Below are 25,864 nucleotides of genomic sequence, written 5' to 3'. Positions count from 1 at the left end.
GTGTGCTAGGGACATCCCACAATAGTCACCGCTCTTTTCATTATGCCTTTAGGAAGAAGACACACACTGAATGTTTTTGGAACAGTCTTCACCTCTACTGTTGGGTGTCTAAATGGTCTATGAACACTACCTCACTTTTTTAAGACCATGAGACCTAGGAGCAGAATTAGGCCATTCAGCCCATTGAGTCTTCTCTGCCATTCCATGGCTGGTTTATTATCCCTTCTCAATTTTGCACTACTTATATTTTTAAATATTCTTATCATAATGTACAGTAATTTTAATGTATTGTGCTGTACTGCTGCCAGAAAACAACAAGTTTCACGACAGATGCCAATAAACCTCATTCTGATTCAGAACTCCCAATTGTTCAAGGTACAGTTATTATCAAAGTACGTATGCAGTGTACAACTCCGAGATTTGTCTTCTCCAGACGGCCATAGAAAACCACGCAAACTGTTCGAAGCAAAATATCGACTCTATCCTCCCCACCCCACACGCAAAAACAATTGCGCACGTGGCAACAAGAGCATCAGGAAATTCAGGAATTTGTTTGTATTTTTTTAATTACAGATTTGATTGATCTTCAAAAGGGTCAAAGCAATAAAGTGCCTTCGTTTGAGATTTACCTGTGCTTTGGTGAGGAGTGGCCTGATGGGAAACCAAAGGAAAGAAAGCTGATCATGGTGCAGGTGATGTGTCTGTCTAAATAAGTTTAACTGTCATTCAACCATACTGTTGGATCTCTGATCCTTGGGTTTCTTCCAAGAGTCGGGAATGATAAGTAGTCTTAATACTAAGACTACTAAAAGGTGGTCTTATAAAAAGTAATATATTTTAAAAAATGGTTTTAAGTGGTTCTCCCCCTGTCACCCAACAGTATCCAAAGTGGTATAACTGTTGTTGAGGGGATTGATCACAGGGGTACTCTGCACTGGCTGTTCAACCCCTTTCTCCTTCCTGACTGTCACCCATTCTCTTGTGTCCTACACCTTGGGGTGCAACTAGCTCCCTAAGTGTCTGATCTTCACTCCCTCAGCCTCCCAAATGATCCGGAGTTCATCTAGTTCCATCTCCTTAATGTGGAGTGTTAGAAGCTGAAGCTGGGTGCACTTCTCGCAGTTGTAGTCGTCAGGGACACTGGAGGTCTGCCTGCCTTCCCACATCCCACAAGGTGACCATTCAACTATCCTGCCTGGTACCCCTACTATATAAAGAAGAAAACAATAATTAAATTGGAGATATAATCCTCCTGCAGCTTTTTCCATCTTGTCTCACTCAAGCCTCAAATAACTGCTCCAACAGAGGCCACTCCACTTGCCACATACTTTATTGTTTCTGCCTATCATTCCTGATCACCGATTGGCTGCTGCTCAAACCCCAGCTGCCACAAATCGATGCCTCGTGTACTCTATCGGCAAACCTGAGTCCTCTCATGCTGCCGGTCGCTGCTCAGATCAGTGGTATCCCCTTACATGACCCGAAATAATTGGTCCTCGGTCTGCTTTATACCAGCCATCGTGAAAACTTTTATTTTGATGAACCTTTTTTCCAGTTTAATTATACGGGTTCCTAGTGAAGTACCTTCCAATGTCTATCGGACTTGGGTTTAAAGTTTCAAAATGGATGCAGCCAGTAGTTGGAATTCGGAACACTATGTCACTTTTTAGACCTTAAGGTCCTGGAGCAGAATTAGACCATTCAGCTTATTGAGTCTGCTTTGCCATTCAATTATGGCTGATTTTTTTTTCAACCCCCTTTCTCCTGCCTTCTCCCATAATCCTTACCCTTACTTATCAAAGACTTATTGATCTCAGTCTTGGGTACACCCAGTGACATATTTGTTGGTAATAGTGCCACAGATACCCCACCCTCTGGCTGAAGGAGGTCTCCTTTCTCAGTTCTAAATGGTTCTCCTCTCTTTCTGAGATTCTGCCGTCAGATCCAAAACTCTACTAATGGAAATTTGACTGATTACCTTTGCCCTAAGCCTTCTGGTTGTTGACCTTGCAAGTGTTATCTCTGGACCTGGTCTTCTCTGAACGCTTCTTAAATATCAAGCATCTTCATTGAGTCCCCGCTTGGTGTTCACTGGATATAAGAAAACGGTTTCACACTTCTGGGCTATCAATCATGAAAGTGGAAAATCCTGTATAACCTCGGATGTTCCTGTGCCATTGGCGAAGTGGCTGCAGAGGTCCCCTGTGTTTACAACAGTGGGTTATGTTTGAAAGTGAGTTTCTACAGGTATACCGTGGAGAGCATTCTGACTGGCTGCATCACCATCTGGTGGGGGTGGGGGCTACTGCACAGGGTCAAAGTAAGCTGTAGAGGGTTGTAAAATTAGTCAGCTCCATCATGGGTACTGGGCTGCATAGTGTCCAAGGCATCTTCAAGGAGTGGCGCCACAAAAAAGTGGCGTCCATCATTAAGGACCTCTCATCACTTGAGCGTGCCAATTTCTCACTGTTACCATCAGGAAGGAGGTACAGGAACCTTAAGGCACACACTCAGCGATTCAGGAACGGCTTCTTCCCCTCTGCCATCCGATTTCTGAATGGACATTGAAACCATGAACACTACATTTCTACCTAATTTTTCTTTTGTTTTTGCACTAATTTAATTTAATTTTTTTGATATACACTTTAATTCACAGTTTTATATTTTTTTATATTATGTGAAGTGTTGTACTGCTGCTGCCAACTTGACAAATTTCACAACATATGCTGGTGATGATGAACCTGATTCTGATTTGAGACTTTGAAACTTGAACCAATACCCTGTTCTGTCATGGATGTTAAACTGTTTACTGTTATTTGTGTCCTAACCCATGTGTGTGCTTCTTGATCTTCAGGTGATACCTGTGGTTGCAAGGATGATCTATGAGATGTTTAATGGGGAGTTTACACGCTCTTTCGACAGCAGTAGCATCAGACTTCAGATCTCCACCCCGGACATTAAAGACAATATCGTCTCCCACCTGAAACAGCTGTACCACCTCTTGCAGACCAACCAAGGACATGAGACGTGGCCAGTTCAACCTCCACCTCTGCAGATGGCAGCCCCACTACAAGCTCAGTAATGTGTCCGGCCTGCTGCAGTTGGAGATCTGAACGTCAACGATCTCTCTCAGTCTCGTTGCCCTACCAATGATGGTGCCATTCAAGAGCCCAGGGACCATCACTTTGTGCCAAGATGGTTTTTATTTCATTTAATCAAGCTCCCTGTGTCTTGTCCTTTTCTCTCCACGCATCTAAAACCTTGGTCAGTAAGTTAATACAAGATGTTGAACTCTCTAAGATCAGCAGTAAGTTTGGAGCAAGTTGATCCCAATTAGATTTAATTTTGGAATTGCTTTCTATTTTTTTTTAAAGCTCTCAATGTTGCAAAGCGTTTTGGAGTCCTTTTGATATGTAGTTGCAGTCCTAAAGGAAGTTGTAATACTCTCATTAGTTGGACAGCCCAGCAATGGCTGTTTCTGTACTGAAACTTTGTACAGTAAGTGACCTTGTTTCCCTTTGGAAGCACACTCGTTGCCAACGACTCTGGACAAAGTTTTGTCCCTCACCCTGTGGACTTTCATAACAGAAGAGCTTGCAGTGCCCAAGGAATCCCCAGAAGGCCCAAATCTGAAATGTTAGTGTTAGTTAAACCCACGTGATAAGAGATTGTTCTCATCAAAAATACACAGAGAGCAGGAGAAGGTATTTAAGAGAGAACACCCAAACTGCAGCTGAGAAGCCTTTTATAAAGACATGTTAACAAAAAGCTCCTTCGTTTATCATGTTCCAGCCTTTTTATCATGAATGCTTTTCATTTTTAAGTTTTTAACCTAAAGCCCAAATTTCAAGAACAAGAAGTTAAAAGGCAGTTGTGTACTTTGAACATAGAACATCAGGACATCTTAAGATTAAATTATCTAAATACAAGTTGATGTATTATAAGATTTATAAGATTGCATGATTTAATATTTTGGTAAAGAAGCTGTTTTGAAAGAAATTGGAGCTTAATTATGTTGCATCTTATCTCAAAGTAAAATTTTGGCCTGCAGTACTGAGCACATTTTATACAAAATGATTTATTTTACTTTATGGCAAAGTGTCCTCTAGAAATTAGCTTACTTTCCCCTACTGGGGCATAGGTACTGACAGCAGCTCACCAGGTTCCTCTCTCCTGGGCCAGTCCTTCAAGTTGTCCCACGTGTTGCCCACCTTTCCTCTCCCAGGGATGAGGAGCTTCGAACTCCTGTTGGCGTTTCTGTTGCTCAGGGTTTTTATGAGATGAGGTTGCTAGCCCCACGCCCGACCCTCCTCCCTGAGCAGGTGGGCTTGAGACCATCCATGGCAGAGTTTTAGAGATTTGCATATTGTACAATGTAATGCGTGGTCAGAAGATTAAACTTTAGTTCTCTCCATTTTTATATAAGGAAACAACTGACATTTGTGTATGGCTACATATTGAATTACACATAGTCCATTGTATTTAACTACCTGACACTAATCATACTTGAGCCAAGAAGTGTGAGATGATCTGATCTGATAGTGTGTGGAATGTTTCGGGATTATAGTGGAATTTGGAAAGATGGCTGTCAAAGCAAGAACATTACTGATTTCTCACTTAAGTAGCAGATAATTTTATGTTTGATCAAATCCTTCATCTAGGACAATGAAAATACCATAAATAATACTGGGAAATTTACTTCACTGAGCACATACTGTGTTATTTCACATCTATTGCATTAAGTTGTATTTGAAAGTGCTCACATATTATATTGTAACATTTTTTTAAAACTTGTCTTGTGACTATTTAATTAAATTTTAGACGGTTTCACAAATTGGATTGTATCTCATTTTGAACGTTCTGATTTTTCCTGTGGGTGGTGGGTAGTAAAACCCACTACCCATTCAGTGGGTTTAGTTGATTATTCCGAGATAAAGTGCAGAGCAGGCCCAACGGGCCACACTGCCCAGAGACCCACTTATTTAACACTAGCCTAATCACAGGGCAGTTTACAATGACAAGTTAATCTACTAACCCGTATGTCTTTGGACTCTGGGAGGAAACTGGAATACATGGAGGAATCCCATTCGGTCACTGGGAGAATGTACAAACTCCTTATGGGAACGCCGGAATTGAACTCCCAAGTGGAAACAGCTTTCCTGTCTCCATCTTACCTAGCCCTTTCATAATTTTACATGTTTCTCTAAGATCACTTCTCATTCTTAAAGAATTTGGCCCAATAGCGAAAGGAACAGTTGGAAGCTGGTTTTCCTTCCTTCCTGCCCTGTCCCTGATATACTCAGTAGGGGGCCTTTGACCCACAAAGCTGTGACAACCTATGGAAACCTACTCCACAATCAATCTAACCCCTCCTACACAGCCTATAACCCTCCGTTTTTCTTATGTCTTTCTGTCTATCTTATGTGTCCCTATTATATCAGGCTCTACCTCCACTGCAGGCCGTGCGTTCTGGGTAATATAGTACCACTCTCTGGGTATATATTGTTGGCGCGTGGCCTAGTGGGCAAGGCATCACACTAGTAACCTGGTTCGAGCCTCAGCGTGTTTGTGTCCCTGAGCAAGGCACTTAACAACACATTGCTCTGTGACGACACCGGTGCCAAGCTGCATGGGTCCTAGTGCCCTTCCCTTGGACAACATCGGTGGCGTGGAGAGGGGAAGGCCTGCAGTTTGGGCAACTGCTGGTCTCCCATACAACCCTGCCCAGGCCTGTGCCCTGGAAACTCCAGGCGCAGATCCATGGTCTCTCAAGACCGACGGATGCCACAAACAAACTGGGTATATAATTAAAAAAAACTTCCTTTGACATCTCCACTCACCTCCAAAGGATGTGATCTGATGATGGCCACTGCCACTCTGGGATATACTCTTGTCTAATTGGATTTGAAAATTAGAACGATGCCATCCCTTCAGACTGTGATGTAGTGCTGGCCTTTTTACCCGACGGTGGCCTTCGTCAGTCAGGGTTGACTCATGGATAGTGTGTCCTAGCTGTCTAGATACCAAAGCCTGGGCAGTATGATGTGGAGAGCAAGCGGTTACCCGTGTAGCAGGCTCCCCCTCTACATGCACCTGATGAACCCAAAGAAATGGCAGAGACCAATACTGTTTGGCACCATCAGCATTGCAAGAGTTGTCAGTCAGCATTGAATTCAACGTAGGACTGCCTTAAGGACTCCAGCTCCAGAATTTTCCCTCCCGAAGCCTTCTCCATGAGTGGGTACAGCTGCAAGGCAGTGGAGGTTTGAGATCAGAGTTTTCCTTCTCCTAGATGAGCTGTCAACCATGGCTGGCAAGCTCCATCTGCCCGAAGCGACTGGCTTTTTAAGGCTTTGGTAACCTCTCTTTGCCCCACCTTCTGTCAGTGGAACCAGTTCTGACGGGCTTACTAACTAAGCATTTTTATCGACCCCAAGACCAATCTAACCCCTCCCGCCATTTTTCTACTGCCATGTGCCTATCAAAGTTTCTGAAATGTCCATAATGCATCTGCCTCTACCACCAACCCCAGTTCCACACACCCACCTCTGTAAAAATCCAAACTCTGACATCCTCCCCTCCTCCAGGTTTTCCTTCAATCCCCTTATAATGTTTGCCTCCTCATATTAAGACATTTCGAGCCCGGGGAAAAGTGGCTGTCTATGCCTCTTATCACCTTGTACCTCTCCATCAAATTATCTGTCGCCCTCCTTCGCTCCAAGGAGAAAAGCCCTAATCCTTCATGAGACGTGCCGTGCAATAAGCTGCCAAAGCAGCTGATTGAGACAGGCATAATAGCAACTTTTAAGACAGGGATTTTTATAAGAAAGGGTTAGTGGGACTTCCCCTCCTCTTCCCATACCATTAACCGAGGGGTCTGTGCACCCTACATTGAGAACCCCTGGTTTAGAGGGATATGGGACAAGCATAGAGAAATGGGACAGGCTAGGATGGAAATTATAGTTGTCATGGATCAATTGGGCTTTTTTTTTCTTTTTAAATCCAATCTATTATTGTTACTGTAGAATCTCCCTGCCACCTTCAGTTCCTCAAACTCCTTCCATCTGCCTCCCTCCAGGGCAGTCTTGAGTGTCCATGCCCCCTCGAGTCTGTCCTGAAACAGCACCTTGTGCACCAGACTTGCCTCCTCCTCCTTCACCAGCAGAGACCGGTGCCCTTTGCTTCCCTGCCCCCTCCACTCCCACGGCATGGGAGAGCTGTGTCCCTTCCTAACACCCCCTGACAGCACATGGCTGTTGCGATACCGGCTGCATCTTTGCCATAAGACATAAGGAAATTAGGCCATTCGGCCCATTGATTCTACTACAGTATATGATCATGGCTGATTTATTACCCCTCTCAACTGCATTCTCCTGTCTTTAATGCTAATCAAGAACATAGCAACCTCCACTTTAAATAAACAAGATAACTTGGCCTCCACAGCTGTCTATGGCAATGAACTTCACAGATTCACCATCCTCTAGCTAAAGAAATTCTTCCTCATTTCTGATCTAAATGGATATCCTTCTGTTCTGAGGCTGTTCCCTCTGGCCCTAGACACCCCCCCCCCCCCCACTATAGGAAAAATTCTCTCCAAATCCACTTTTTCTGGACTTTTATGCTTCCATGAGATCCACTCTCATTCTACATTCCAATGGGTAAAATGGGGGGGGGGGGGGGGAGGCTGGAGACTGAATGCATACAGGAGTCAGAGGTCACGTTCACAGCCAGCGGTTCCAAATGCAGCTGGATTTGCCTCAGATTTTTAGTTAACACAAAATCAAGTTTAAATGGCAAGATCTGGCTCACATTCCTTTGTCCCAGTTCATCAACGGTTTCAATGCCTGAACAGACTGAGAAGGAAGGTGTTTACCTTTTCTGCTGTCAGCATTACCAGAATTGATTTCTAGAAATCCATGCTTTGTGTACTCCTGTGAAAGTCTTTCAAAATTGTTGGTTATTTATTAACAGAAATATTTCCAAAACGAAGAAAAAATACCGACTGTGTAAAGGGTGTAACTGTGATCTGAGTGAGGCAGATCCATTTGCAAACGCCCCCATCGTGTATCTCCAATACGTCGGATCGGACGGTGACAAAGTAAGATGAAACTCGTCCTCAGTTACGGGATCATCTTGTTGCTTCTCACTGGCTGTCACACGAATGACGGTAAGCATCAATGAACCCTCAGTGCAACCCGTTCCTCCCGTCTGTACATCTCCTCCAGCTGATGCTGTTCCTGCCACGGTGGTGACTTTGGGAGAAGCTTGTTATAGGAATTGTCAGATAATAGCTTGAGACTTCTGCACTCTCTTCATACCTGACAGGTGATCAATGTTTCCTCTAATTTCCTTTAAAGCTGAATGGACCAACCATTGATCTGAGCAGGAAATTTTTACATGGCCTGAAAACTACATGGCATTTTAAATGTTTTTTATTTGTAATATGTATACAATGAATATTTAGAATGAAAATTGAAAAATCACATACTTTTGATTTTTTTATTAATTGAAGGGTATAATGAAATACTGTAAATCAAAGAAAATACTGATTTCATTGTCTATATCGCCACCAATTTCTCTGTCTGCAAACTAGAGGTCTAGCTCATAGGACATAGAACAGGGGTCGGCAACCTTTACCACTGAAAGAGCCATTTGGACCCGTTTCCCACAGAAAAGAAAACACTGGGAGCCACAAAACCCGTTTGACATTTAAAATGAAATAACACTGCATACAACGTTTTTTTTTGCCTTTATGCTGTGTATAAACAAACTATAATGTGTTGCATTTATGAAATCGATGAACTCCTGCAGAGAAAACGAAATCACATTTCTGCATGCAACAAAATCATTTTGAACTCCGAAAAAAAGACACTGGGTTGAAGGTTACTTTTAAGTAAAATACTCAATGTTTATTTGAGTCCTTTTCGTATTATGAAAAACGCTGAACTTAAATTGTCCGCCAGCAGCAAACCAAAAATAATGTCAGCCAGCTGTCAACCTGAAAAATAAAAGGACTATTTCACTGAACAATGAAAAAATATGAATATACGTAAAATATAGGCAATTAAAATATTTATCATACTTGGTTAATGGGATTTCTGCTCCTGGACCTCAGCGCACAGTGTCTGCACATCAGGGCTGTATGACGTCACCTTCATCTTTACACAGGATCACAAGCTGTCATCTGTGAGGCGTGCACGATGTTTGTTTTTAATAAAGTTCATGTTGGAGAACACCGGCTCACATACATATGTGGATCCAAAGATCGACAGGACAGTTCCATCTCAAGATCAGGTTGACTCACACCTGCCAATGCAGTCGTATTCAGTAGGGATGGATCGATGCTTAGGGGAGTGGCGGGTGTCAGGCATTGGCAGTGGTGACGTATATTAATAGCGATAAAAAACACGTCGTAGCGGTGTGCTACAAGCAGCGCTAAAATAACGACACGGAGTCGGTAAACTGCAGTCAAAGATAACTTTATTCGAACTAAACAGCCTTGCTTTTAAGCCTCCCTCAACCCGCCCCCCCCCCCCCCGTGGGCGCGGATGCTCCAAAAGACACGTACTCACAAACCCCCGTAGACTATCTCCCTTAGCTGGAACGCTGGCTAATTGTGAGCCGGTTCGGATGTGCCAGGAAATGGGTCGCCACAACGTTTTATTTAGATGGTACAAGCTCACCATAATCTTCAAATTTAGAATGACATTTCAAAAACTAACAAACTAACATAAAATACATTTTAATTAAATACTCATCATTTATTTTCCAAAGCCACAGGGAGCTGCAGCACAGAGATGAAAGAGCCGCGGGTTGCCGACCCCTGACATAGAACATCACAACGCAATACAGGTTTTTTGGCCAACAATGTGTGTAGATCTTTTAACGAACTCCAAGATCAAATATGACTCTCCATTTTTCTAACATCCTTGTGCCTACGTTAGAAGAGTTTTTTTTTAAAATATCCCTGATATATCTGTCTCTACCACCACCCTTAGTGCATTCCATGCCCTTACCACTCTCTCTAAAAGAAAAATACTTACCTTTGACATCCCCTATACTTTCCTCTAATCACCTTAAAATTGTGCCCTCTCATGGAGCAGATAGCTGAAAGACTCTTTCTCAACACGGAACTGGCTAATACAATGGGGCTTAACTTTAAAAGTTTAGGAGGGAACTATACGGGAGGATGTCAGAGGGAGGATCTTTTACACATAGAGTGGTCAGTGTATGGAAAACATAGCTAGGAGTGATGGTAAAGGCAGACACTTTAGGGACTTCTAGGAGACTCCTAGATAGGCACGTGGATGATAGAAAAACTGAAGGGCTATGTAGGAGGGATGGGTTAGATTGATCTTAGGTTAGGTTAAAGGGCCAGCACAACATTATGGACTGAAGGGTCTCTACTGTGCTGTTATGTTCTGTATTCCATGCTCAAACTTCTAACAAACTTCTCTATATTTTCCTCCAAGCCATTAACATGTATATGTTATGTATCTGAACACCATTCGTCATGGGCTTCCAGCCAAAAAAGTACCTCCACTACAACCGTCTGTCATCTGTGGGCAAGCCAATTCTGAATACAAGCTGCCAAGTCATGTCTATTCCATGCTTCTTCAGCCCACCTTGTTATGTAGACACTGAAATCGTTAAGCTAACCACAGAATTGGGGGAAATCAATTTTGCGTTTGAATGCCCAATGATTTTATTCCCAAATGATGGACTTGGGAATTTAAATGGTCCTTGCCTGGAACCACTGCCTCTAGTCTACCAACAAAGGTGCACTTTTGCTGCTGCTGTTAGTGGAACACCCGTCTGTTCATTGAAAATGGACACTAGTGGTTGATAATCAGTACAAAAGTAAAATCTCTCCCGTACAAGGATCAGTTGAAACTATTTACACCACAAACCAGACTCAAGGCCTCTCTGTCAGTTTGTCTGTGAGTTTTCTCTGCAACAGTCAGGGAACATGATGCAAAGGCAATATCACTTATAACATGTGACACGACTGCACATACACCATAAGACGAGGCATAACAGGCAAGCTTCATTGGATAATGGATCATTACGTGTGAGTACAGTGTCTGAAGTCACCATTTCCTTTGTCTTTTGGAAAGCCACCTCACACTGCTTTATCAATTGCCATTTCTTCCCGATCAGTAGTAACGAATACTAGGTGTGGAGCACTGTAGCCTGGTTTGGCAGGAACCTGTTATAGTAATTGACAAATCCTAAAAACAACCACAACGGTGACAAGACCTTTGGCTTAACTTTTCTCGGGACACTTGTGTAAATCTTGTGCATCAATGGTGTGACCACAGTAAACCATACTTGGTCTGAAGAATTCATACTTGTGTTGTGATCTTAACCCATAATCTTTTGACCTTGTTAACACAGTCTTGAGTTGCTCCTTGTTATCCTTGCCAGTAACAATGATGTTATCCCTGAAACACTGAGTGCTTGAGCAGCCTTGTAGCATCTGGCACTCTATCCTGGATGGACGGTATTGATCTACTTCCTGTACTGGGTTGATAGTGACCTCAAAATCACCACAGATCCTGAAAGGCCCATCCTCCATGACTACTGGGACCACTGGCATTGCCCATGGGCTCCACTCGACCTTGAAAAGAATTCCTTCAGCCTCCATGTGATCCAGTTCACTGGTTACTTTATCATGGGTGGTATAAGGAACCAGATGGGCTTTGCAAAACTTATGTGTGGTATTTTCATTTAAAACTATTTAGCCCTTGATATGTTTGAGTTTTCCAAAGCTATATCTTTGGGCCAGACCAGTATGTTTGGAAGTTGCAATTTTGTTCACATTCACTTTCATTCCTGACTGCAGCTCAATTGGTTTGAGCTGCTATTTCTATTGATACAGCAATTTCAACTGCTCTTTTTAAATGTAAGTTGTGCTTCAGTTAGGAGTCATTTTTGAATGCTTTCTTGTAAGATTCTACAAACTAAACAGTCTCTTAGTGTATCCTTAAGCTCATCATTGAACTGACGATATTCGGACAACCTCTTCAATTCAGCCAAGTCAGCTGACATGGACTCCTTTCTTTTCGATTCCACTGATGAAACCTAAAGCATTCTGCAATCAACAATGGTTTGGTTCTAAATGCTCTTGCATTACTTTCACACTATCAACAAAGCTCATTTCAGCTAGTTTGTTTGGAGCAATTAAACTAAGCAAACAGTAAGCTCTTCTCCCAATTACACTTGGTAATACTGGCACTGGTTTTGCATTGGCTATTTCATTTGCTTCAAAATAATGTTCAATTCACTCAGTATACGTGTATCTGTTGTGGAATCGAATATGTCAATCTTTCCAGTGTAGCCATCCATTTCTTCTTTTTATTTATTTACTATTGTTATTTTCACCCAGTACCTACTATTTATGAATGCATGAATTTCATCCATTTTCTGCCTTTTTTTAAACTCGGCCATCTCTCCACTTTCAAAGAACACATGCTGTGCTTTTTTTTCTTAACTAGGATCTGTCTCCTCAACCAAAGGGGGAAAAAGCTATGCTACGCTTCAACAGGTTAAGTAGGCGCCTTCTTGGGTTCATTTTAAACCTTACTCATCACGACTGTTGTGTTTTGTAGCTCCAAAACATAAAACTAGACAGAAGAAAAACATGGAGCTGAGAACAACATCTCTACCTCAGTCTTATTCTTAGTGAGTCCTGCACATATGACACGGAGGCATAATGATGTATGCCATTCACGTACTTTTACATATAACCCACAATGAATTATGTAAACAATAAATAATGCCTAAACAAACAATGTATTTACAATATTACTGAAATATTAAATACACAACGCCCTCAAAGTTTCTCAACAGATTGATAGGGTGGTTAAGATTAAGTACAGTGTGTTGGTCTTCATTAATTGGGAGACTGAGTTCAAGAGCCTTGCAGTAATGCTTCAGATCCATAAAAACCCTGCTTAGACCACAGCTGGAGTATTGTGTTCGGTTCTGGTCACCTCATTATAGGAAGGATGTGGAAGCTTTAGAGAGGGTACAGACGAGATTTACCAGGATGCTGCCTGGATTAGAAAGCATGCCTTATGAGTAAAGGTTGGGTGAGCTAGGAATTTTCTCTTTGGAGAGAAGTAGGATGAGAGATAACTTCATAAAGATATTGAAGGTGATAAGAGGAATAAATGCAGTGGATAGCCAGAGACTTGGAAATGAGGAGGCCATAACATAGAACAAGAGCATAGAATTTTAAGGTGATTTGAGGAGAGTATGGGAGACGCGAGAGGTAGAGTTTTTACACTGAGAGTAGAGGTTGTGTGAAATGTCCTGCCAGGAGAGGTGGTAGAGTCAGCTACATTAAGAGATTCTTGGAGAGTCACATGCAGGATAGAAAAATGGAGGGCTATGTGTGAGGGAAGGGTTAGATTGATTTTGGAAGTAGGTTAGAAGTTCTGCTCAACATTGTGGGTTGAAGGAGTCTGTACTGTGCTATACAGTTCTATGTCCTATCACACACCAAAGCATTTCAGAGGTAGTAGTCTGATGTCATGATACAATTCCAACAGCAGACAGGCACAGGATGTTTAATACTATGGATGTGTTATTGAGTCTTTCTACAGAAACCTTCGGCTCTGCAGCTCCTGTCTCGAATCCGCAGGGCAAACAGTTTTCCAGAAGAGCTTAGAGAAGGGAATCTGGAGCGAGAGTGTGTGGAAGAAACATGCTCAAAGGAAGAAGCCCGAGAGGCTTTTGAAGATGATGCCAAAACGGTAAGGTTGAAATTTTTAGGTCCAATTTACCTCGTTTCCAAACCAACCTCTTCCCCCACAGCCAGGTGTCTCATTCTTTCTCAATCTTTTTTATTAAGTTTTGAAGAGATAAACATAACAATGATAATGATACAAAGAGATTGGGATTACTTTAATAATGGTTAATGTATACAGACGCAGACACTGAGTAACATGTGTAATCTGTCTCCCAATCTCTTAATAACTGAACATGAAAAAGATTCAAAAAATTTATACAGAAAAAAAGTCCCCCTAAACTAAAACAAAATGAAACAAAAGCAGGGCTGCCATGTTTCATCAGTTAGAATCATTATTTGTCATTAACTCCACTCCTCTATACATGAACAAGAAGTTATTGAGAAGGATTCAGAAAAGGTCAGTTTACATCATATGAAAATGTTGAATAAATGGCCTCCAAGTTTCTTCAAATTTAACTGAAGGGTCGATAGTGCCACTCCTAATTTTTTCCAAGTTTAAACATGTTATAGTTTGGGGAAACCATTGAAATGTAGTAGGGGCATTAGAACCTTTCCACTTAAATAAAATTGATCTTCTGGATATTAAGTAACAAATACAATCAAATGGCAAGCTGAAGGGGATAATTGACTAGAGTCCATCACTGGTAATCCAAAAATTGCAGTAATAGGATGACGTTGTAAATCAATACGCAAAACTACTAAAATAATATCAAAAATATCTTTCCAATATTTTTCCAAAAGAGTACAAGACCAGAACATATGAGTCAAGGAAGCTACCTCAGAATTACATCTGTCATGGACAGGATTTATATGGCAATAAAAATGAGCTAACCTATCCTTAGACACATACAACATGCTGGAGGAACTCAACAGGTCGGACAGCATCCTTGGAAACGAATGTTCATTTCCACGGATGCTGCCTGACCTGTGGAGTTCCTTCAGTGTTTGTACGTGTTGCTTTGACCACAGCATCTGCAGTGTACTTTGTGTTATCCTTAGATATATGGGCTCTATGATCACCTTAAATTGTATCAAAACATGTCTAGCACACATTGAAGAAGTGTTAACTAGTTGGAGAATTTTCTCCCATTTCTCTATAGGTAAAGATACCTGAAGTTCTCTTTCCCATTCATTCTTAATTTTATCAGATGTACCAAGACGTATTTTCATAATCAGATCATAAATAATTGCTATTAAACTCTTCTGATAGGGGTTTAAACCTAAATTTTTTTCAGTAATTTCAGTTTGATGTGGTATTGGAAAAGTAGGAAAAATAACATTCAGAAAGTATCTAATCTGGAAATATCTGAAAAAATGTGGTCAAGGCAAATTATATTTATTAGACAACTGTTCAAAAGACATGAGACAGTTATCCATGAATAAGTCACAAAAACATGTTATGCCCTTCTTTTTCCATAAAAGAAAGGCTTGATCAGTTCTGGATGGTTGGAAGATAAAGTTAGATATAATAGGACTTGATAGAATAAATTTATTCAATCCAAAAAATTTACGAAATTGAAACCATATTGGTATTGTATGTTTAGTTATTGGATTAGTCATTTGTTTATTCAGTTTAGTAAGTGCACAGGGAAGTGAGGCCACTACAATTGAAGTCAATGAGAACCCCTGTACAGACTCACGCTCAATGTTCACCCATTGTGGACAATGAATTTCATCCAGATCTTCTGTCCAGAATGTTAAATATTGAATATTAATTGCCCAATAATAGAATCTTAAGTTCAGCATTGCCAAACTGCCCTCCTTTTTTGATTTCTGTGTATATTTCTTACTTAATCTAGGATTTTTATTGTGCCATATATATGAAGAAATTTTAGAATCAATAATATCAAAAAAGGATTTTGAAGTGAAGATTGGTACCACCTGAAATAGATACAAAAATTTAGGTAAAATGATAATCTTAATAGCATTAATTCTACTAATCAATGATAAGGACAATGGGGACCATTTAGTAAGCCGTAGTTTAACATGATCAATTAAGGGTAAAAAGTTAACTTTAAATAGATCCTTATGCTTCTTAGTAATTTTAACACCCAAATAAGTAAAGTAATCAGTAACCAGTCTAAATGGTGATTGTCTATAGATTGGAACTTGCATATTTAATGGGAAAAGCTCACTCTTATAACCAAATTATAACCAATAAAAAACTACTAAATTGAGCAAGTAGTGATATTTCTACAGGGATAGATCTCTCTGGGTTAGAGATATATAGTAACAGGTCATCAGCATATAGTGATGCCTCATGCGTCCCATTCCCACGAATAATACCAAATATACTGGGTGAATCACGAAGAGTGATTGCCAAGGGCTCCAGGGCAATATCAAATAGTAAAGGACTTAAAGGACAGCCCTGTCCAGTACCTCAAAAAGGCCTGAAAAAGGGGAATCTCTGATTATTGGTAAGTACAGAAACCAAAGGTGTATGATATATCAACTTAATCCAAGATATGAATTTTGGGCTAAAATTAAATTTCTCAAGTGTGTTAAATAAATATTCCCATTCAACTTTATCAAATGCCTTCTCAGCATCAAGCAAAATAACACACTCTGGAGTTTAAGATGAAGAAGTATATACAATATTCATTAACCTAATATTAAAATACAAATAACGATTTTTAATAAATGCTGTCTGGTTGTCAGAGAAAAATTGTGGCAATACATCTTCCAATCTAATTGCCAATATTTTGGAAAAGATTTTGGAGTCCACATTCACCAAGGATATAGGTTTATATGATGCACATTCAGTAGGGTCTTTATCTTTTTTAGAAATTAAAGAAATAGATGCTTCGTAAAAGGATTGTGGTAATTTACCTACAAATAAAGCATCTTTAAAAATTCTACATAACCAAGGAAAAAGTAGATTTGAAAAAGATTTGAAAAATTCTACAGTATACCCATCCAAACCGGGTGCTTTACCAGAATTCATCAAAGAAATTGCTTTCTTTATTTCTTCTTCCATGATGGGTGCATCTAATGCTAAACATTCATTAAGTGGTAATTTTGGAATATTCAATTTCCTTAAAAATTCATGTGTTCTGGTAGAATCATCAAGAAATTCTGATTGGTATAAAGAGGTATAGAATTCTTGAAAAGATTTATTAATTTTGTTATGGTCAACCATCAAAATACCATTTCATTTACGAACTTTAATAATCTGATGTTTAGCTGAAGCAAGTTTCAATTGGTGAGCCAGTAATTTACCTAATTTATCATCATGTATATAAAATTGACTCTTAGTTTTAAGTAATTGATTTTCAATCAGGGATGTTAATAACAAACTGTGTTGCATCTAAAGTTCAACCCACTTTTTATAAAGCTCCAGATTAGGAGCAGCAGAATATCTTCTATCAATTTCTTTAACCTTACCAACCAATGCACATATTTCATTATTAGTTTGTGTTTTCAATCCAGCAGAATATGAAATAATTTGCCTACTGATGTATACTTTAAAAGTATCCCATAATATCCCACTGGAAATTTCTTCCATAAAGTTAGTTGAAAAGAAAAAAGCAATCTGTTCTTTAATAGAGTTAACAAAGTATAACTCCTGAAGTAGAGTAGAATTGAACCACCATTGTCTAGCGCTAAAAGATACATCAGTTAATTTGATCGATAGTTTCAAGGGTGCACGATCAGAAACAGCGATTGAATCATGATCCCAGGCAGTAACAGACGGAACTAATCAAGAGTCGATTTAAAAAAAAGTAATAAATTCTAGACTAATTATGATACATATGAGAAAAGAATGAGAACTCTTAATTGTTAGGATATAAACACCTCCAAATTTCTAAAATTCCGGAGTCAATTCAAAAGGAATTAATGAAAATAGCAGATTTGTTTTGAAGTACTTGATTGGATGCAGACCTGCCCATCAAGGGATTCAGGCAACAGTTAAAATCTCTGCACGTTATCAACATATATTCATTTAAATTAGGAAGCAATGCAAATAGATGCTTAAAGAATTCAGGATAGTCAGCACTTGGTGCATAAATATTAACCATAACAACATTTTGGTTATAAAGGAAACCAGTAATTAATAGAAATCTACCATTTGGGTCTGAGATTGTTTTATAGTGAACAAATGAAATGGAGGAGTCTATAAAAATAGAGACTCCTTTCACCTTAGCCTGTGAGTTGGCGTGAAATTGCCTCCCTTCCAAAACCTAAAAAAAACACTGATTATCCTCCTTCCTCACATGAGTTTCCTGGGCACAGATAATCTGAGCATTCAATCTATGAAAAACTTTTAAAATCTTCTTCCATTTTATCAGATGATTCAAACCATTCGTATTCCATGAGACAAAGTTAATAATCCATTTTATTTGAATAAACCATATGGTATGTAAAGGGTTAACCTTACTACATAGGAACCTCATGAATCAGGAAGAGGGAAAAAGGTTTACAGGGGAACCAGAAGTTACGACAATTTAGACATACTTGTAGTTTCAGATCAGCCCAGATGAAAAAAACTAAACCAAAAAGAGCCCCACCCCACCCACAAAAGCCAGAAAACTGGCCAATAGACAGCCAGAAAGCTAACTAGAAATTCCCCTACCCCCACTCTCTTGAAGGCAAATCTCCAAAATTGAAAAGAATGCAAATTGCCACCCATAGTCTGAACATTGAGAAAAGAATGCCATAAAAAACACCAAACAAGTGTTAACATTTTGAAAGGCGAGATCTTGAAAAGTAAAACAGAATATAATCTTATTAATATTTCAGGGAAAAAAGTCAATCACCAAATCAAATTCTTAATTATTTTCAAAAATGAACATTTGAAAATAATAAAATAAAATAATAAAAGAAACAAAAAGGAACTTTAACATAGAAGCACGATAAACATTCATACTCTAAAACAGAGTATGAGTGTTACCAAACCAAGGGCAAAAATCTTCAAACTTCAAAAGTCCAGATCTATGAACTGGTTATTAACTTTTAAAGCAAATGAATACAGACACGAAGAAACAGTAAACTTATTAGACAGCTGAGATTGAACGTTGATCCTCAAGGAATTGATGAGCTTTGTCCACAGATTTGAACCATTTATGTGATTTATCAGGCAGAAAAACCCTTAAACAAGCTGGAAATAGCAGAGCTGGTTGAAATTTTCCTTGATAAAGCTCAAACATCACCGGTTTGAAAAGCCATCTTTTTCGCATTACCTCGGGACAGTAGTCTTCAACCAGACGAAACTTGAGGCCTCCGTGTTCAATAACCCCTTTCCAACAGGCAATTTGAATTAAATGCTCCTTGGTATGCACAAAGTGGAATCAGAGTATAACAGGTTGAAGCTTCAACTCTTTAGGAAGTTTTGCTCTTAAAGCACAGTGAGCATAATCAAGTACAGGGGTAGTAGAGAGAGCTTCAGAGCCAAACACGTTCATTTAAATTTGAGAAAAGAGCTTAGTGAGGTCACCACTCTCTACGTCTTCACGGAGTCCTGTTATTCGCAGGTTCTGTCTACGACTGCGACTTTCCAGGTCAATAATTTTGAATTTATACTGTTCCAGTGTTCGAGTGGTCGAAGTTAATTTCTTTTCCAAAGCGTCCAATCTACAATCTCTCTGTCTTCCCGCTTCATCGAGTTCAGAAATTTACCGCTATTGTTTTTCACTCTCCTGTTTAAGTGCTCTCAGTCAGCTTTCGATCTCCTTTAACGATACTTCCAAAGTAGAAAATCTTTTATCAAATTTATCATCCAGGAGCTTCAACATAGCTTCCAAAGTGAGTGGAGATTGCTTAAGTTGTTTAGAATCTCCTTCTTTCCTTCCACTTCCAATACCAGCTTCCTTGCCTTCGGCTAATGCCTTTTGCCCTCTGGTATTCATTTCCAGAGATTAAAAATCAAAGATCAGGCATATAAAAGTGTTATAAACACTTTAATATAGATAGTGAAAGGGTGGTTAAAAAAATTGAAAAATGAATGGAGCAAAGCCAAAATGCAACTTACTCCATCGAGTGCCCAAAGAGAACTCCCAGGCATCTCATTCATTCACCATTCAGAGAATTCAAAGTGTCAGAATAATTTATTTATTTATTGACATGCACAGCGGAGTACCCTCTTCTGGCCCTTCCCTTCGAGCTGTGCCACCTCGCAACCCCCAATATAATCCGAGCCTAATCACAGGACAATTTACAATGACCAATTAACCTACTGTGGGAGGTAACCAGAGCACCAAGAGGAAACCCATGCGGTCATGGGGAGAACGTACAAACTCCTCACAGGCTGTGGCGGGAATTGAACCCGGGTCGCCTGTACTGTAAAGAACTGTGCTAACCATTATGCCACTGTGCTACCCTAATGGAGTGGCAACATGGAAGTAGTTTATATTGTCTGCTGTAGAAGGTGACTGACATTAGTCAGACTGATGAGGTTACTGAAGTACCTGTGGGTAGTGTAAATGTGACATTATTGTACATGGACCTTGGTTTAAGATCATAAGACATAAAAACAGAATTAGGCCATTCAGCCAACTGAGTCTGTTCTGCCATTCCATCATGGCTGATTTAATATTCCCCACAAACCATTCCCCTACCTTCTTTCCGTAAAATTTGAAGACCTGACTAATCAAAAATCTATCATCCTCCATTTTAAATATATCCAATGACTTGTGTCAATGAGTTCCACAGCTTCACCACCCACTGGCTAAGGAAATTCCTCCTCAGCTCTGTTCTAAAGGGGTGTCCTTGTATTCTGAGGCTGTGCCCTCTGGTCCCAGACTCCCCTCACTATAGGAAACATCCTCTCCACATCCACTTTATCAAGGCCTTTCAATATTTAATAGGTTTCAATGAAATACCGCTCCCTCATTCTTCTAGAATTCGGTGACTACAGGTGCAGAACTATCAAACACTCCTGATAGGTTATCCCTTTCATTGAAGGGATCATTCTTGTGAACCATCTCTGGACCCTCTCCAATGCCAGCACATCTTCTCTTAGATAAGAGGTCTAAAACTGCTCACAATACTCCAAGTGCAGTCCGACCAATGCCTCATAAAGCCTCAGCATCACATCATTGCTTTTATATTCTAGCTCTCTCAAAATAAATGCCAAATTTGCATTTGGCTTCCTTACCACTGACTCAACCTGCAATTGAACCTTTAGGGAATCCTGCACAAGGACTCCCAAGTCCTTTTGCAATTCTGATTTCTACCTAACAGACAGAAAGTTAACCTTTAGGGCGGGGGTTCACTACCTGGGGTCCACAGACCCTTTGGTTAATGGTCCATGGCATTAAAAAGGTTGGGAACCCTTGCTTTAGGGAATCTGGCACAAGGATTCCAAAGTCCCTTAAATTCTTTGATTTCTAACTAACAGTGCAGGCACTTGCACAGCCACATTTGCCAAAAGATGACCCTGTGTTACCCCCTCCCTCTAACAGGGGCATCTACACACTGTCTGAAGTCACTTTCCTGGATATGTTTAACAAATTCTGCCCCACATCCATTTGGACAACCGCTTCTGATGAATTGCTCTGGTCCAATCCCTGGAGCCTGGCTCTTTTGTAATCCCTTTCACTAACTGGGCTATGGAGCACTTTCCTCCTGCGCTCCCCTTAAATAAGTGAATGCCGTTGTTTACAAGTTTGGCTCTGTTTATGTCACATTCAGTAAAGTTCAAGTAATAAATCCGGACTTTTTTCTTTGCAGGAAGTGTTCCTCAAGCATTACATCACAGGCTGTAAGTACTTGAACTTTGCCTATTGTCATCTTGTACACAGTGCACAGAGGTAGTACGAGAGAAAACAATAACAAAAGACAGGATAAGGTGTTAGTTACAGCAAAAGTGCTGTGCAGGTAGGCAACGAGGCACAAGATCATAACAACATTCAAAGTAAAAGTTATTATCAGAGTACATATAAGTATGTCACCACATACAACCCTGAGGTTCTTTTTCCTGTGGGCAGACTCAGCAAATCTATAGAACAGTGACTGTAAACAGGATCGATGAAAGAACAAGTAGAGCCTAGAAGACAACAAACTGTGCAAATGCAGATATAAATAAATAGCAATAAATAAGGAGAGCCTGAAATAACAAAATAAAGAGTTCTTAAAAATGAGAACTTTAATTGTGGGGACATCTCAGTAGATTCTCTTTTGTTCAAAAGCCTGATGGTTTATGTGTAGCAACTGTTCCTGAACCTGGTGGTGCGAGTCCTGAGGCTCTTGTACCTTCTACCTGATGGCAGCAGCAAGAAAAAGTTTGTCCTGGGTGGTGGAGATGGACGTTGCTTTCCTATGACAGCATTTCATGTAGATGTGCTCAATGGTTAGGATGACTTTACCTGTGATGCACCGGGTTGAATCCACAATGTTTTGTAGCATTTCCCATTCAAAAGGCAACAGTGTTCCATACCAGGGGGAAATACAGTGAGTCAATGCATTTTCCACTGCACATCTATAGAAGGTTGTCAACATTTTCGCTGTCATGCCGAACCTCTGAATAGATAGAGAAATCAGGATTGTAGATAAATGTAGATTGTGAGGTCAAGTATCTTATCATACTAGGGGACCATTCAGGGGCCTGATAACAGTGGGATAGAAGGATCTTTGTATCTTCTGCCCAATGGGAGGAGAGAGAAGAATGTCCAGAGCAATCGAAAATAAAGAGAGTGCAAATGTTGGAATTCTACAATTTCCCGCAAACAACTTTTTATTGGGTGTTGTTATTAATTGTCATTCTCTCATGACGTTCACAATGAGCCAAGTGCTTTACAATAACTCTGTGAGTATCGTCACTGCTATAACACAAGAAGTCTGGTGGGTACTCATCACACTGCATCTTGGACCCAAGCGCAGGATCACACAGAGACCTGGAAGGGTTAAACAAAACTCAGAATTTTATTAACAAAGGAGACAAAACAAAATAGTACCACTTACAAGGTCTTGGATAACTCGAAATAACTCAGCCAGAAGGGGTTAGCACTGCTCCTTTAAATAATCTCCAGGGCATGAAAGAATCTGTTTGCAGTTGGTAATAGCAAGGTTACAATTAACAATTCTAATAGGAGACCTAAGTTAAAAAATACTTAATTGGACACCTGCAAAGTCTTCAAGAATTATTTGGAAGCAATCAAGGACAATTTGCTGGCTAGTGGTGCAGTAGCATCCACATCGGATGGGAGACGTGTGGTCCTGGGTTAGAATCCGGTCAACTCCTTGCACGCTTTCCAACTGCACTGGTTTGAATGTTGAGCTAGCAACACGGCCTCATTTTAGAAAAACAGACAAACACTACAGAAATGGCAAGGTTGATGCCCGATACACCACAAGGTGCAGGAAGGATCAATTGTAACTTAAATGCAAATCAGAGAAGACCTAACAATAAGCACAATAATACAGATATTTCTAATTAATAAAACATGGAGAATACAAAAAACACAGCAAAAAGCTCAGACTCCTCTGAGAACTCTAGCAACAACCAGGGTCATGACACTCTTAAGCAGCATCGGTCAAAGTTGAGTTTGTCATACTTGTTTGTCCTCCAGTTTTCTATCATCCATGTGTTACCTAAATATCCCTCATACAACTGCCTTTACCGTCATCCCCGGAAGCTTGTTCCATGCGCCCACCACTCTCTGAATTAAAAAAATAATGTGGACATCCCCCCCACCCCCCATACTTTCCTCCAGTGCCAAGAACATAAAACCTCTGATTTCTTCTCCACCTCCCCCCCTTCCTTCCTCAAGGTGCATTACCACCACCAACTGTACTTTGCAAATATCATCTTCCAAGCATAAAACTGAATCCAGTGTCATAAATGCTCCAAGAACTTATCGCACTTTAAAGCAGCATTGTACCAAGAGGATGCCCTGTAATTCTTTGCCAGCTCAAGATCAGCAGCTTTGACTGGAGTGCACTCCCCTTCTCTCTAGCCTACAGAACTCCCAGGTGGCGTTCCAATGCGCAGCCTACAAAGGCTTCCGGGATCATGGGGCATATCTGGGTGGTGCTCTCTAGAGCTAGTACCAGGACTCCAAATCCTTTAATGGGGGGAATTCATAGGAACAATGTTCCAGCATTGATTGATCAGGGCAAAATGACCATCACTGAAATAAGGAAGGCTGAGTTACTGGCTATGGCGTCTGCTGCAACTCCTATTCAAGATAATTTGAGTGATTGGGTTAAACAAAGTAGGGATAAGGCTCTAAGTGATCACCCTGATGTGTTGGAAGTCAGCTATAGCCAAAAAACCTGTGTCATACACTCCTTCTCCGCCGCTCACTTTGAACAACACATCATCCCCTCCGTGGTGCCTGTTTCAAACCAGCCGACATTGTCTCTTGCTGTTACTGCATCTCTCCCTTCATCTCAAAACAACTCCATCGCATTCCCACCAGCAGGTCGTCCAACAACCACACTCGACCATTCCCCCTGACCTCCCTTCAGCCTCAGGTTACCACTCGGTTGAGCTATCGTACGCACCTTATAGGTACGGTAGTTTTAGGTGTGTCCTTGAAGTTTTACGGGCAGTATCCAGACATGCTCTTCGACCTATTGATCTGTTCCTTTCACATCTTTGTGGGAATAACTGTATTGTTCCAAACTGAGTGAGGCCAGCACTTGACTGTCCATATTTGTGGCGATTTTACTTGGCTTGAGTAACAAACATCTTGTGTTTCTGTTTTCCAGGTTCTCCTATCCTGAGAGATGCAATGAAATTTCATAAAAAGCTAATGGAAATTAATAAACTTCGAAACAAGCTTAGAGAACAGAAGGAGGAGGTCTACGACATAGAAAATAAACTCGTGGAAAAGTTAGGAGATTGTCTTGATACTAAATAACACCATTCTATCTTTAGAGGCTGTGAAGGACTCAGAGAGTCACAGAGTTATTTAGCGCAGAAACAGCCTTTTGGCCCATCATGTCCATGTCAAGCTTTTTGCTCTTCTATTCTAATTCATATGAGCAGCTGGTGCTTATCACAAATCCCAGTTATGTGACCACTGATGCCAGGCAGGCAATCTCTGAAGGGTATTGATGATGATTGGGGGGGGGGGGTCACCCACCTTGTAAAGACACTGCCTAGAAGAAGGCAACGGTAAGCCATTTCTGAAAAAAGAATTGCCTAGAACAATCACAGTCATGGAAAAACCATGATCACCCACATTATATGACATGGCACATAATGATGATTATGCTACCTCCATTAGGTTTGTATCTTAGGGACACTTAAACTCTTAGATAAGTACAGGGATAATATAAAAATGGAGGGGTATGTTGGAGATAAATCTAAGAATAGGTTGAAAAGTTGACACAACATTGTGGGCCAAAGGGGCTCTATTGTGCTGTACTGTTCTGTGTTCTCTGTCCTGCCTGTTTAAATGCCTCTTGATCATAGTAATTGTATCTGAAGTGAGCTAACTATTCAGCCTGAAGCTATGATGCAATTCTTAATAAAGTGTGCGTTGGTGGAAATTAAAAAAATTAAGTATCATTGTTTACTCCTTGTTTTGTTTGGAGGTTTTGGAGTGTACCTCAGCCAATACGAGTGTGTCACAGATAACTACTTCCACACTCTGCACCAGTGGTATCTGCATGAATCAGCTGACATTGTCGGCAAGAAGCAAACGAATTACAGATGCTGGAATACTGGACTGAAAACAACAGATGGTGGAAATACTCAGCAGGTCAGGCAGCATCAGTGGAGAGGGAAACAGAGTATTGGTCATAAAACGGGATCGTTTACCCTGTTTCTCTCTCCACGGATGCTGACTGCCTTGCTGTGTGTTTCCAATGTTTTCTCTTTTATTTCAGTTGTTGATGTCCAAAGACTTCACTTATGGAAAAAGAATATTCAGCCTATCCAGAGATGATTATTTAAATGCCATTTTCACCAGCTCCCAAATACTCCATAATTACCAAATGTACGTCACCAAGTGCTACCTTGAGATTCATTTCCTTGCAGGCATTTACATAAAATAAAGAAATACAATAGAATTTGGAAAAAATGATTGTAGGGTAATAACTGTTCCTGAATATGGTGTGGGATCTAAGGCTCGTGTGCCTCCTGCCTGATGGCAGCAGTGAGAAGAGAGTGGCCTGGATGGTGGGGTTGTGATGATGGATGCTGATTTCTTGGGGTAGTGC

At 40.5% G+C, this 25,864-nt stretch overlaps 2 protein-coding genes across 3 annotated transcripts in view; both read left to right on the top strand.

The window, feature by feature from the left end:
• The window catches only part of irf6 (interferon regulatory factor 6), a 33,138-nt gene extending 28,304 nt beyond the window's left edge, over window positions 1-4,834 (top strand). Inside the window, exons 8-9 of the mRNA XM_059950005.1 lie at window positions 574-692; window positions 2,855-4,834. Of these exons, the coding sequence (XP_059805988.1) occupies window positions 574-692; window positions 2,855-3,082 (347 nt within the window). The 3' untranslated portion in view covers window positions 3,083-4,834. The remainder of the gene's footprint in view (window positions 1-573; window positions 693-2,854) is intronic.
• Window positions 4,835-8,034: 3,200 nt separating this feature from the next.
• Window positions 8,035-25,094, top strand: LOC132380969 (coagulation factor X-like). Of its 2 annotated transcripts, none has more exons than XM_059950007.1 (4): window positions 8,035-8,167; window positions 13,611-13,760; window positions 21,425-21,455; window positions 24,407-25,094. In XM_059950007.1, the coding sequence occupies exons 1-4, from the start codon at window positions 8,162-8,164 to the stop codon at window positions 24,556-24,558; spliced, it is 339 nt and encodes a 112-aa protein (XP_059805990.1). In that variant the 5' UTR covers window positions 8,035-8,161; the 3' UTR covers window positions 24,559-25,094. The 2 variants fall into 2 exon arrangements, with proteins under 2 accessions (XP_059805990.1, XP_059805989.1); XM_059950006.1 differs by having other exon boundaries at window positions 8,055-8,167; window positions 13,600-13,760.
• Window positions 25,095-25,864: the final 770 nt, after the last annotated feature.

Source organism: Hypanus sabinus, chromosome 25 (genome assembly GCF_030144855.1).
Source record: "Hypanus sabinus isolate sHypSab1 chromosome 25, sHypSab1.hap1, whole genome shotgun sequence".
NCBI classification, from domain to species: domain Eukaryota; kingdom Metazoa; phylum Chordata; class Chondrichthyes; order Myliobatiformes; family Dasyatidae; genus Hypanus; species Hypanus sabinus.
Note: the sequence above shows the minus strand (reverse complement) of the source record. Positions and strands in the feature narration are given on the sequence as shown.

Excerpts from the sequence above, each read along its gene's own strand:
- LOC132380969 (XM_059950006.1), top strand. The coding sequence starts at position 8,104 with ATGAAACTCGTCCTCAGTTACGGGATCATCTTGTTGCTTCTCACTGGC. Across the intron at positions 8,168-13,599 it reads TGGCTGTCACACGAATGACG|TCTTTCTACAGAAACCTTCG; the intron begins GTAAGCATCAAT and ends TGTGTTATTGAG. Across the intron at positions 21,456-24,406 it reads CAAGCATTACATCACAGGCT|GTTCTCCTATCCTGAGAGAT; the intron begins GTAAGTACTTGA and ends TCTGTTTTCCAG.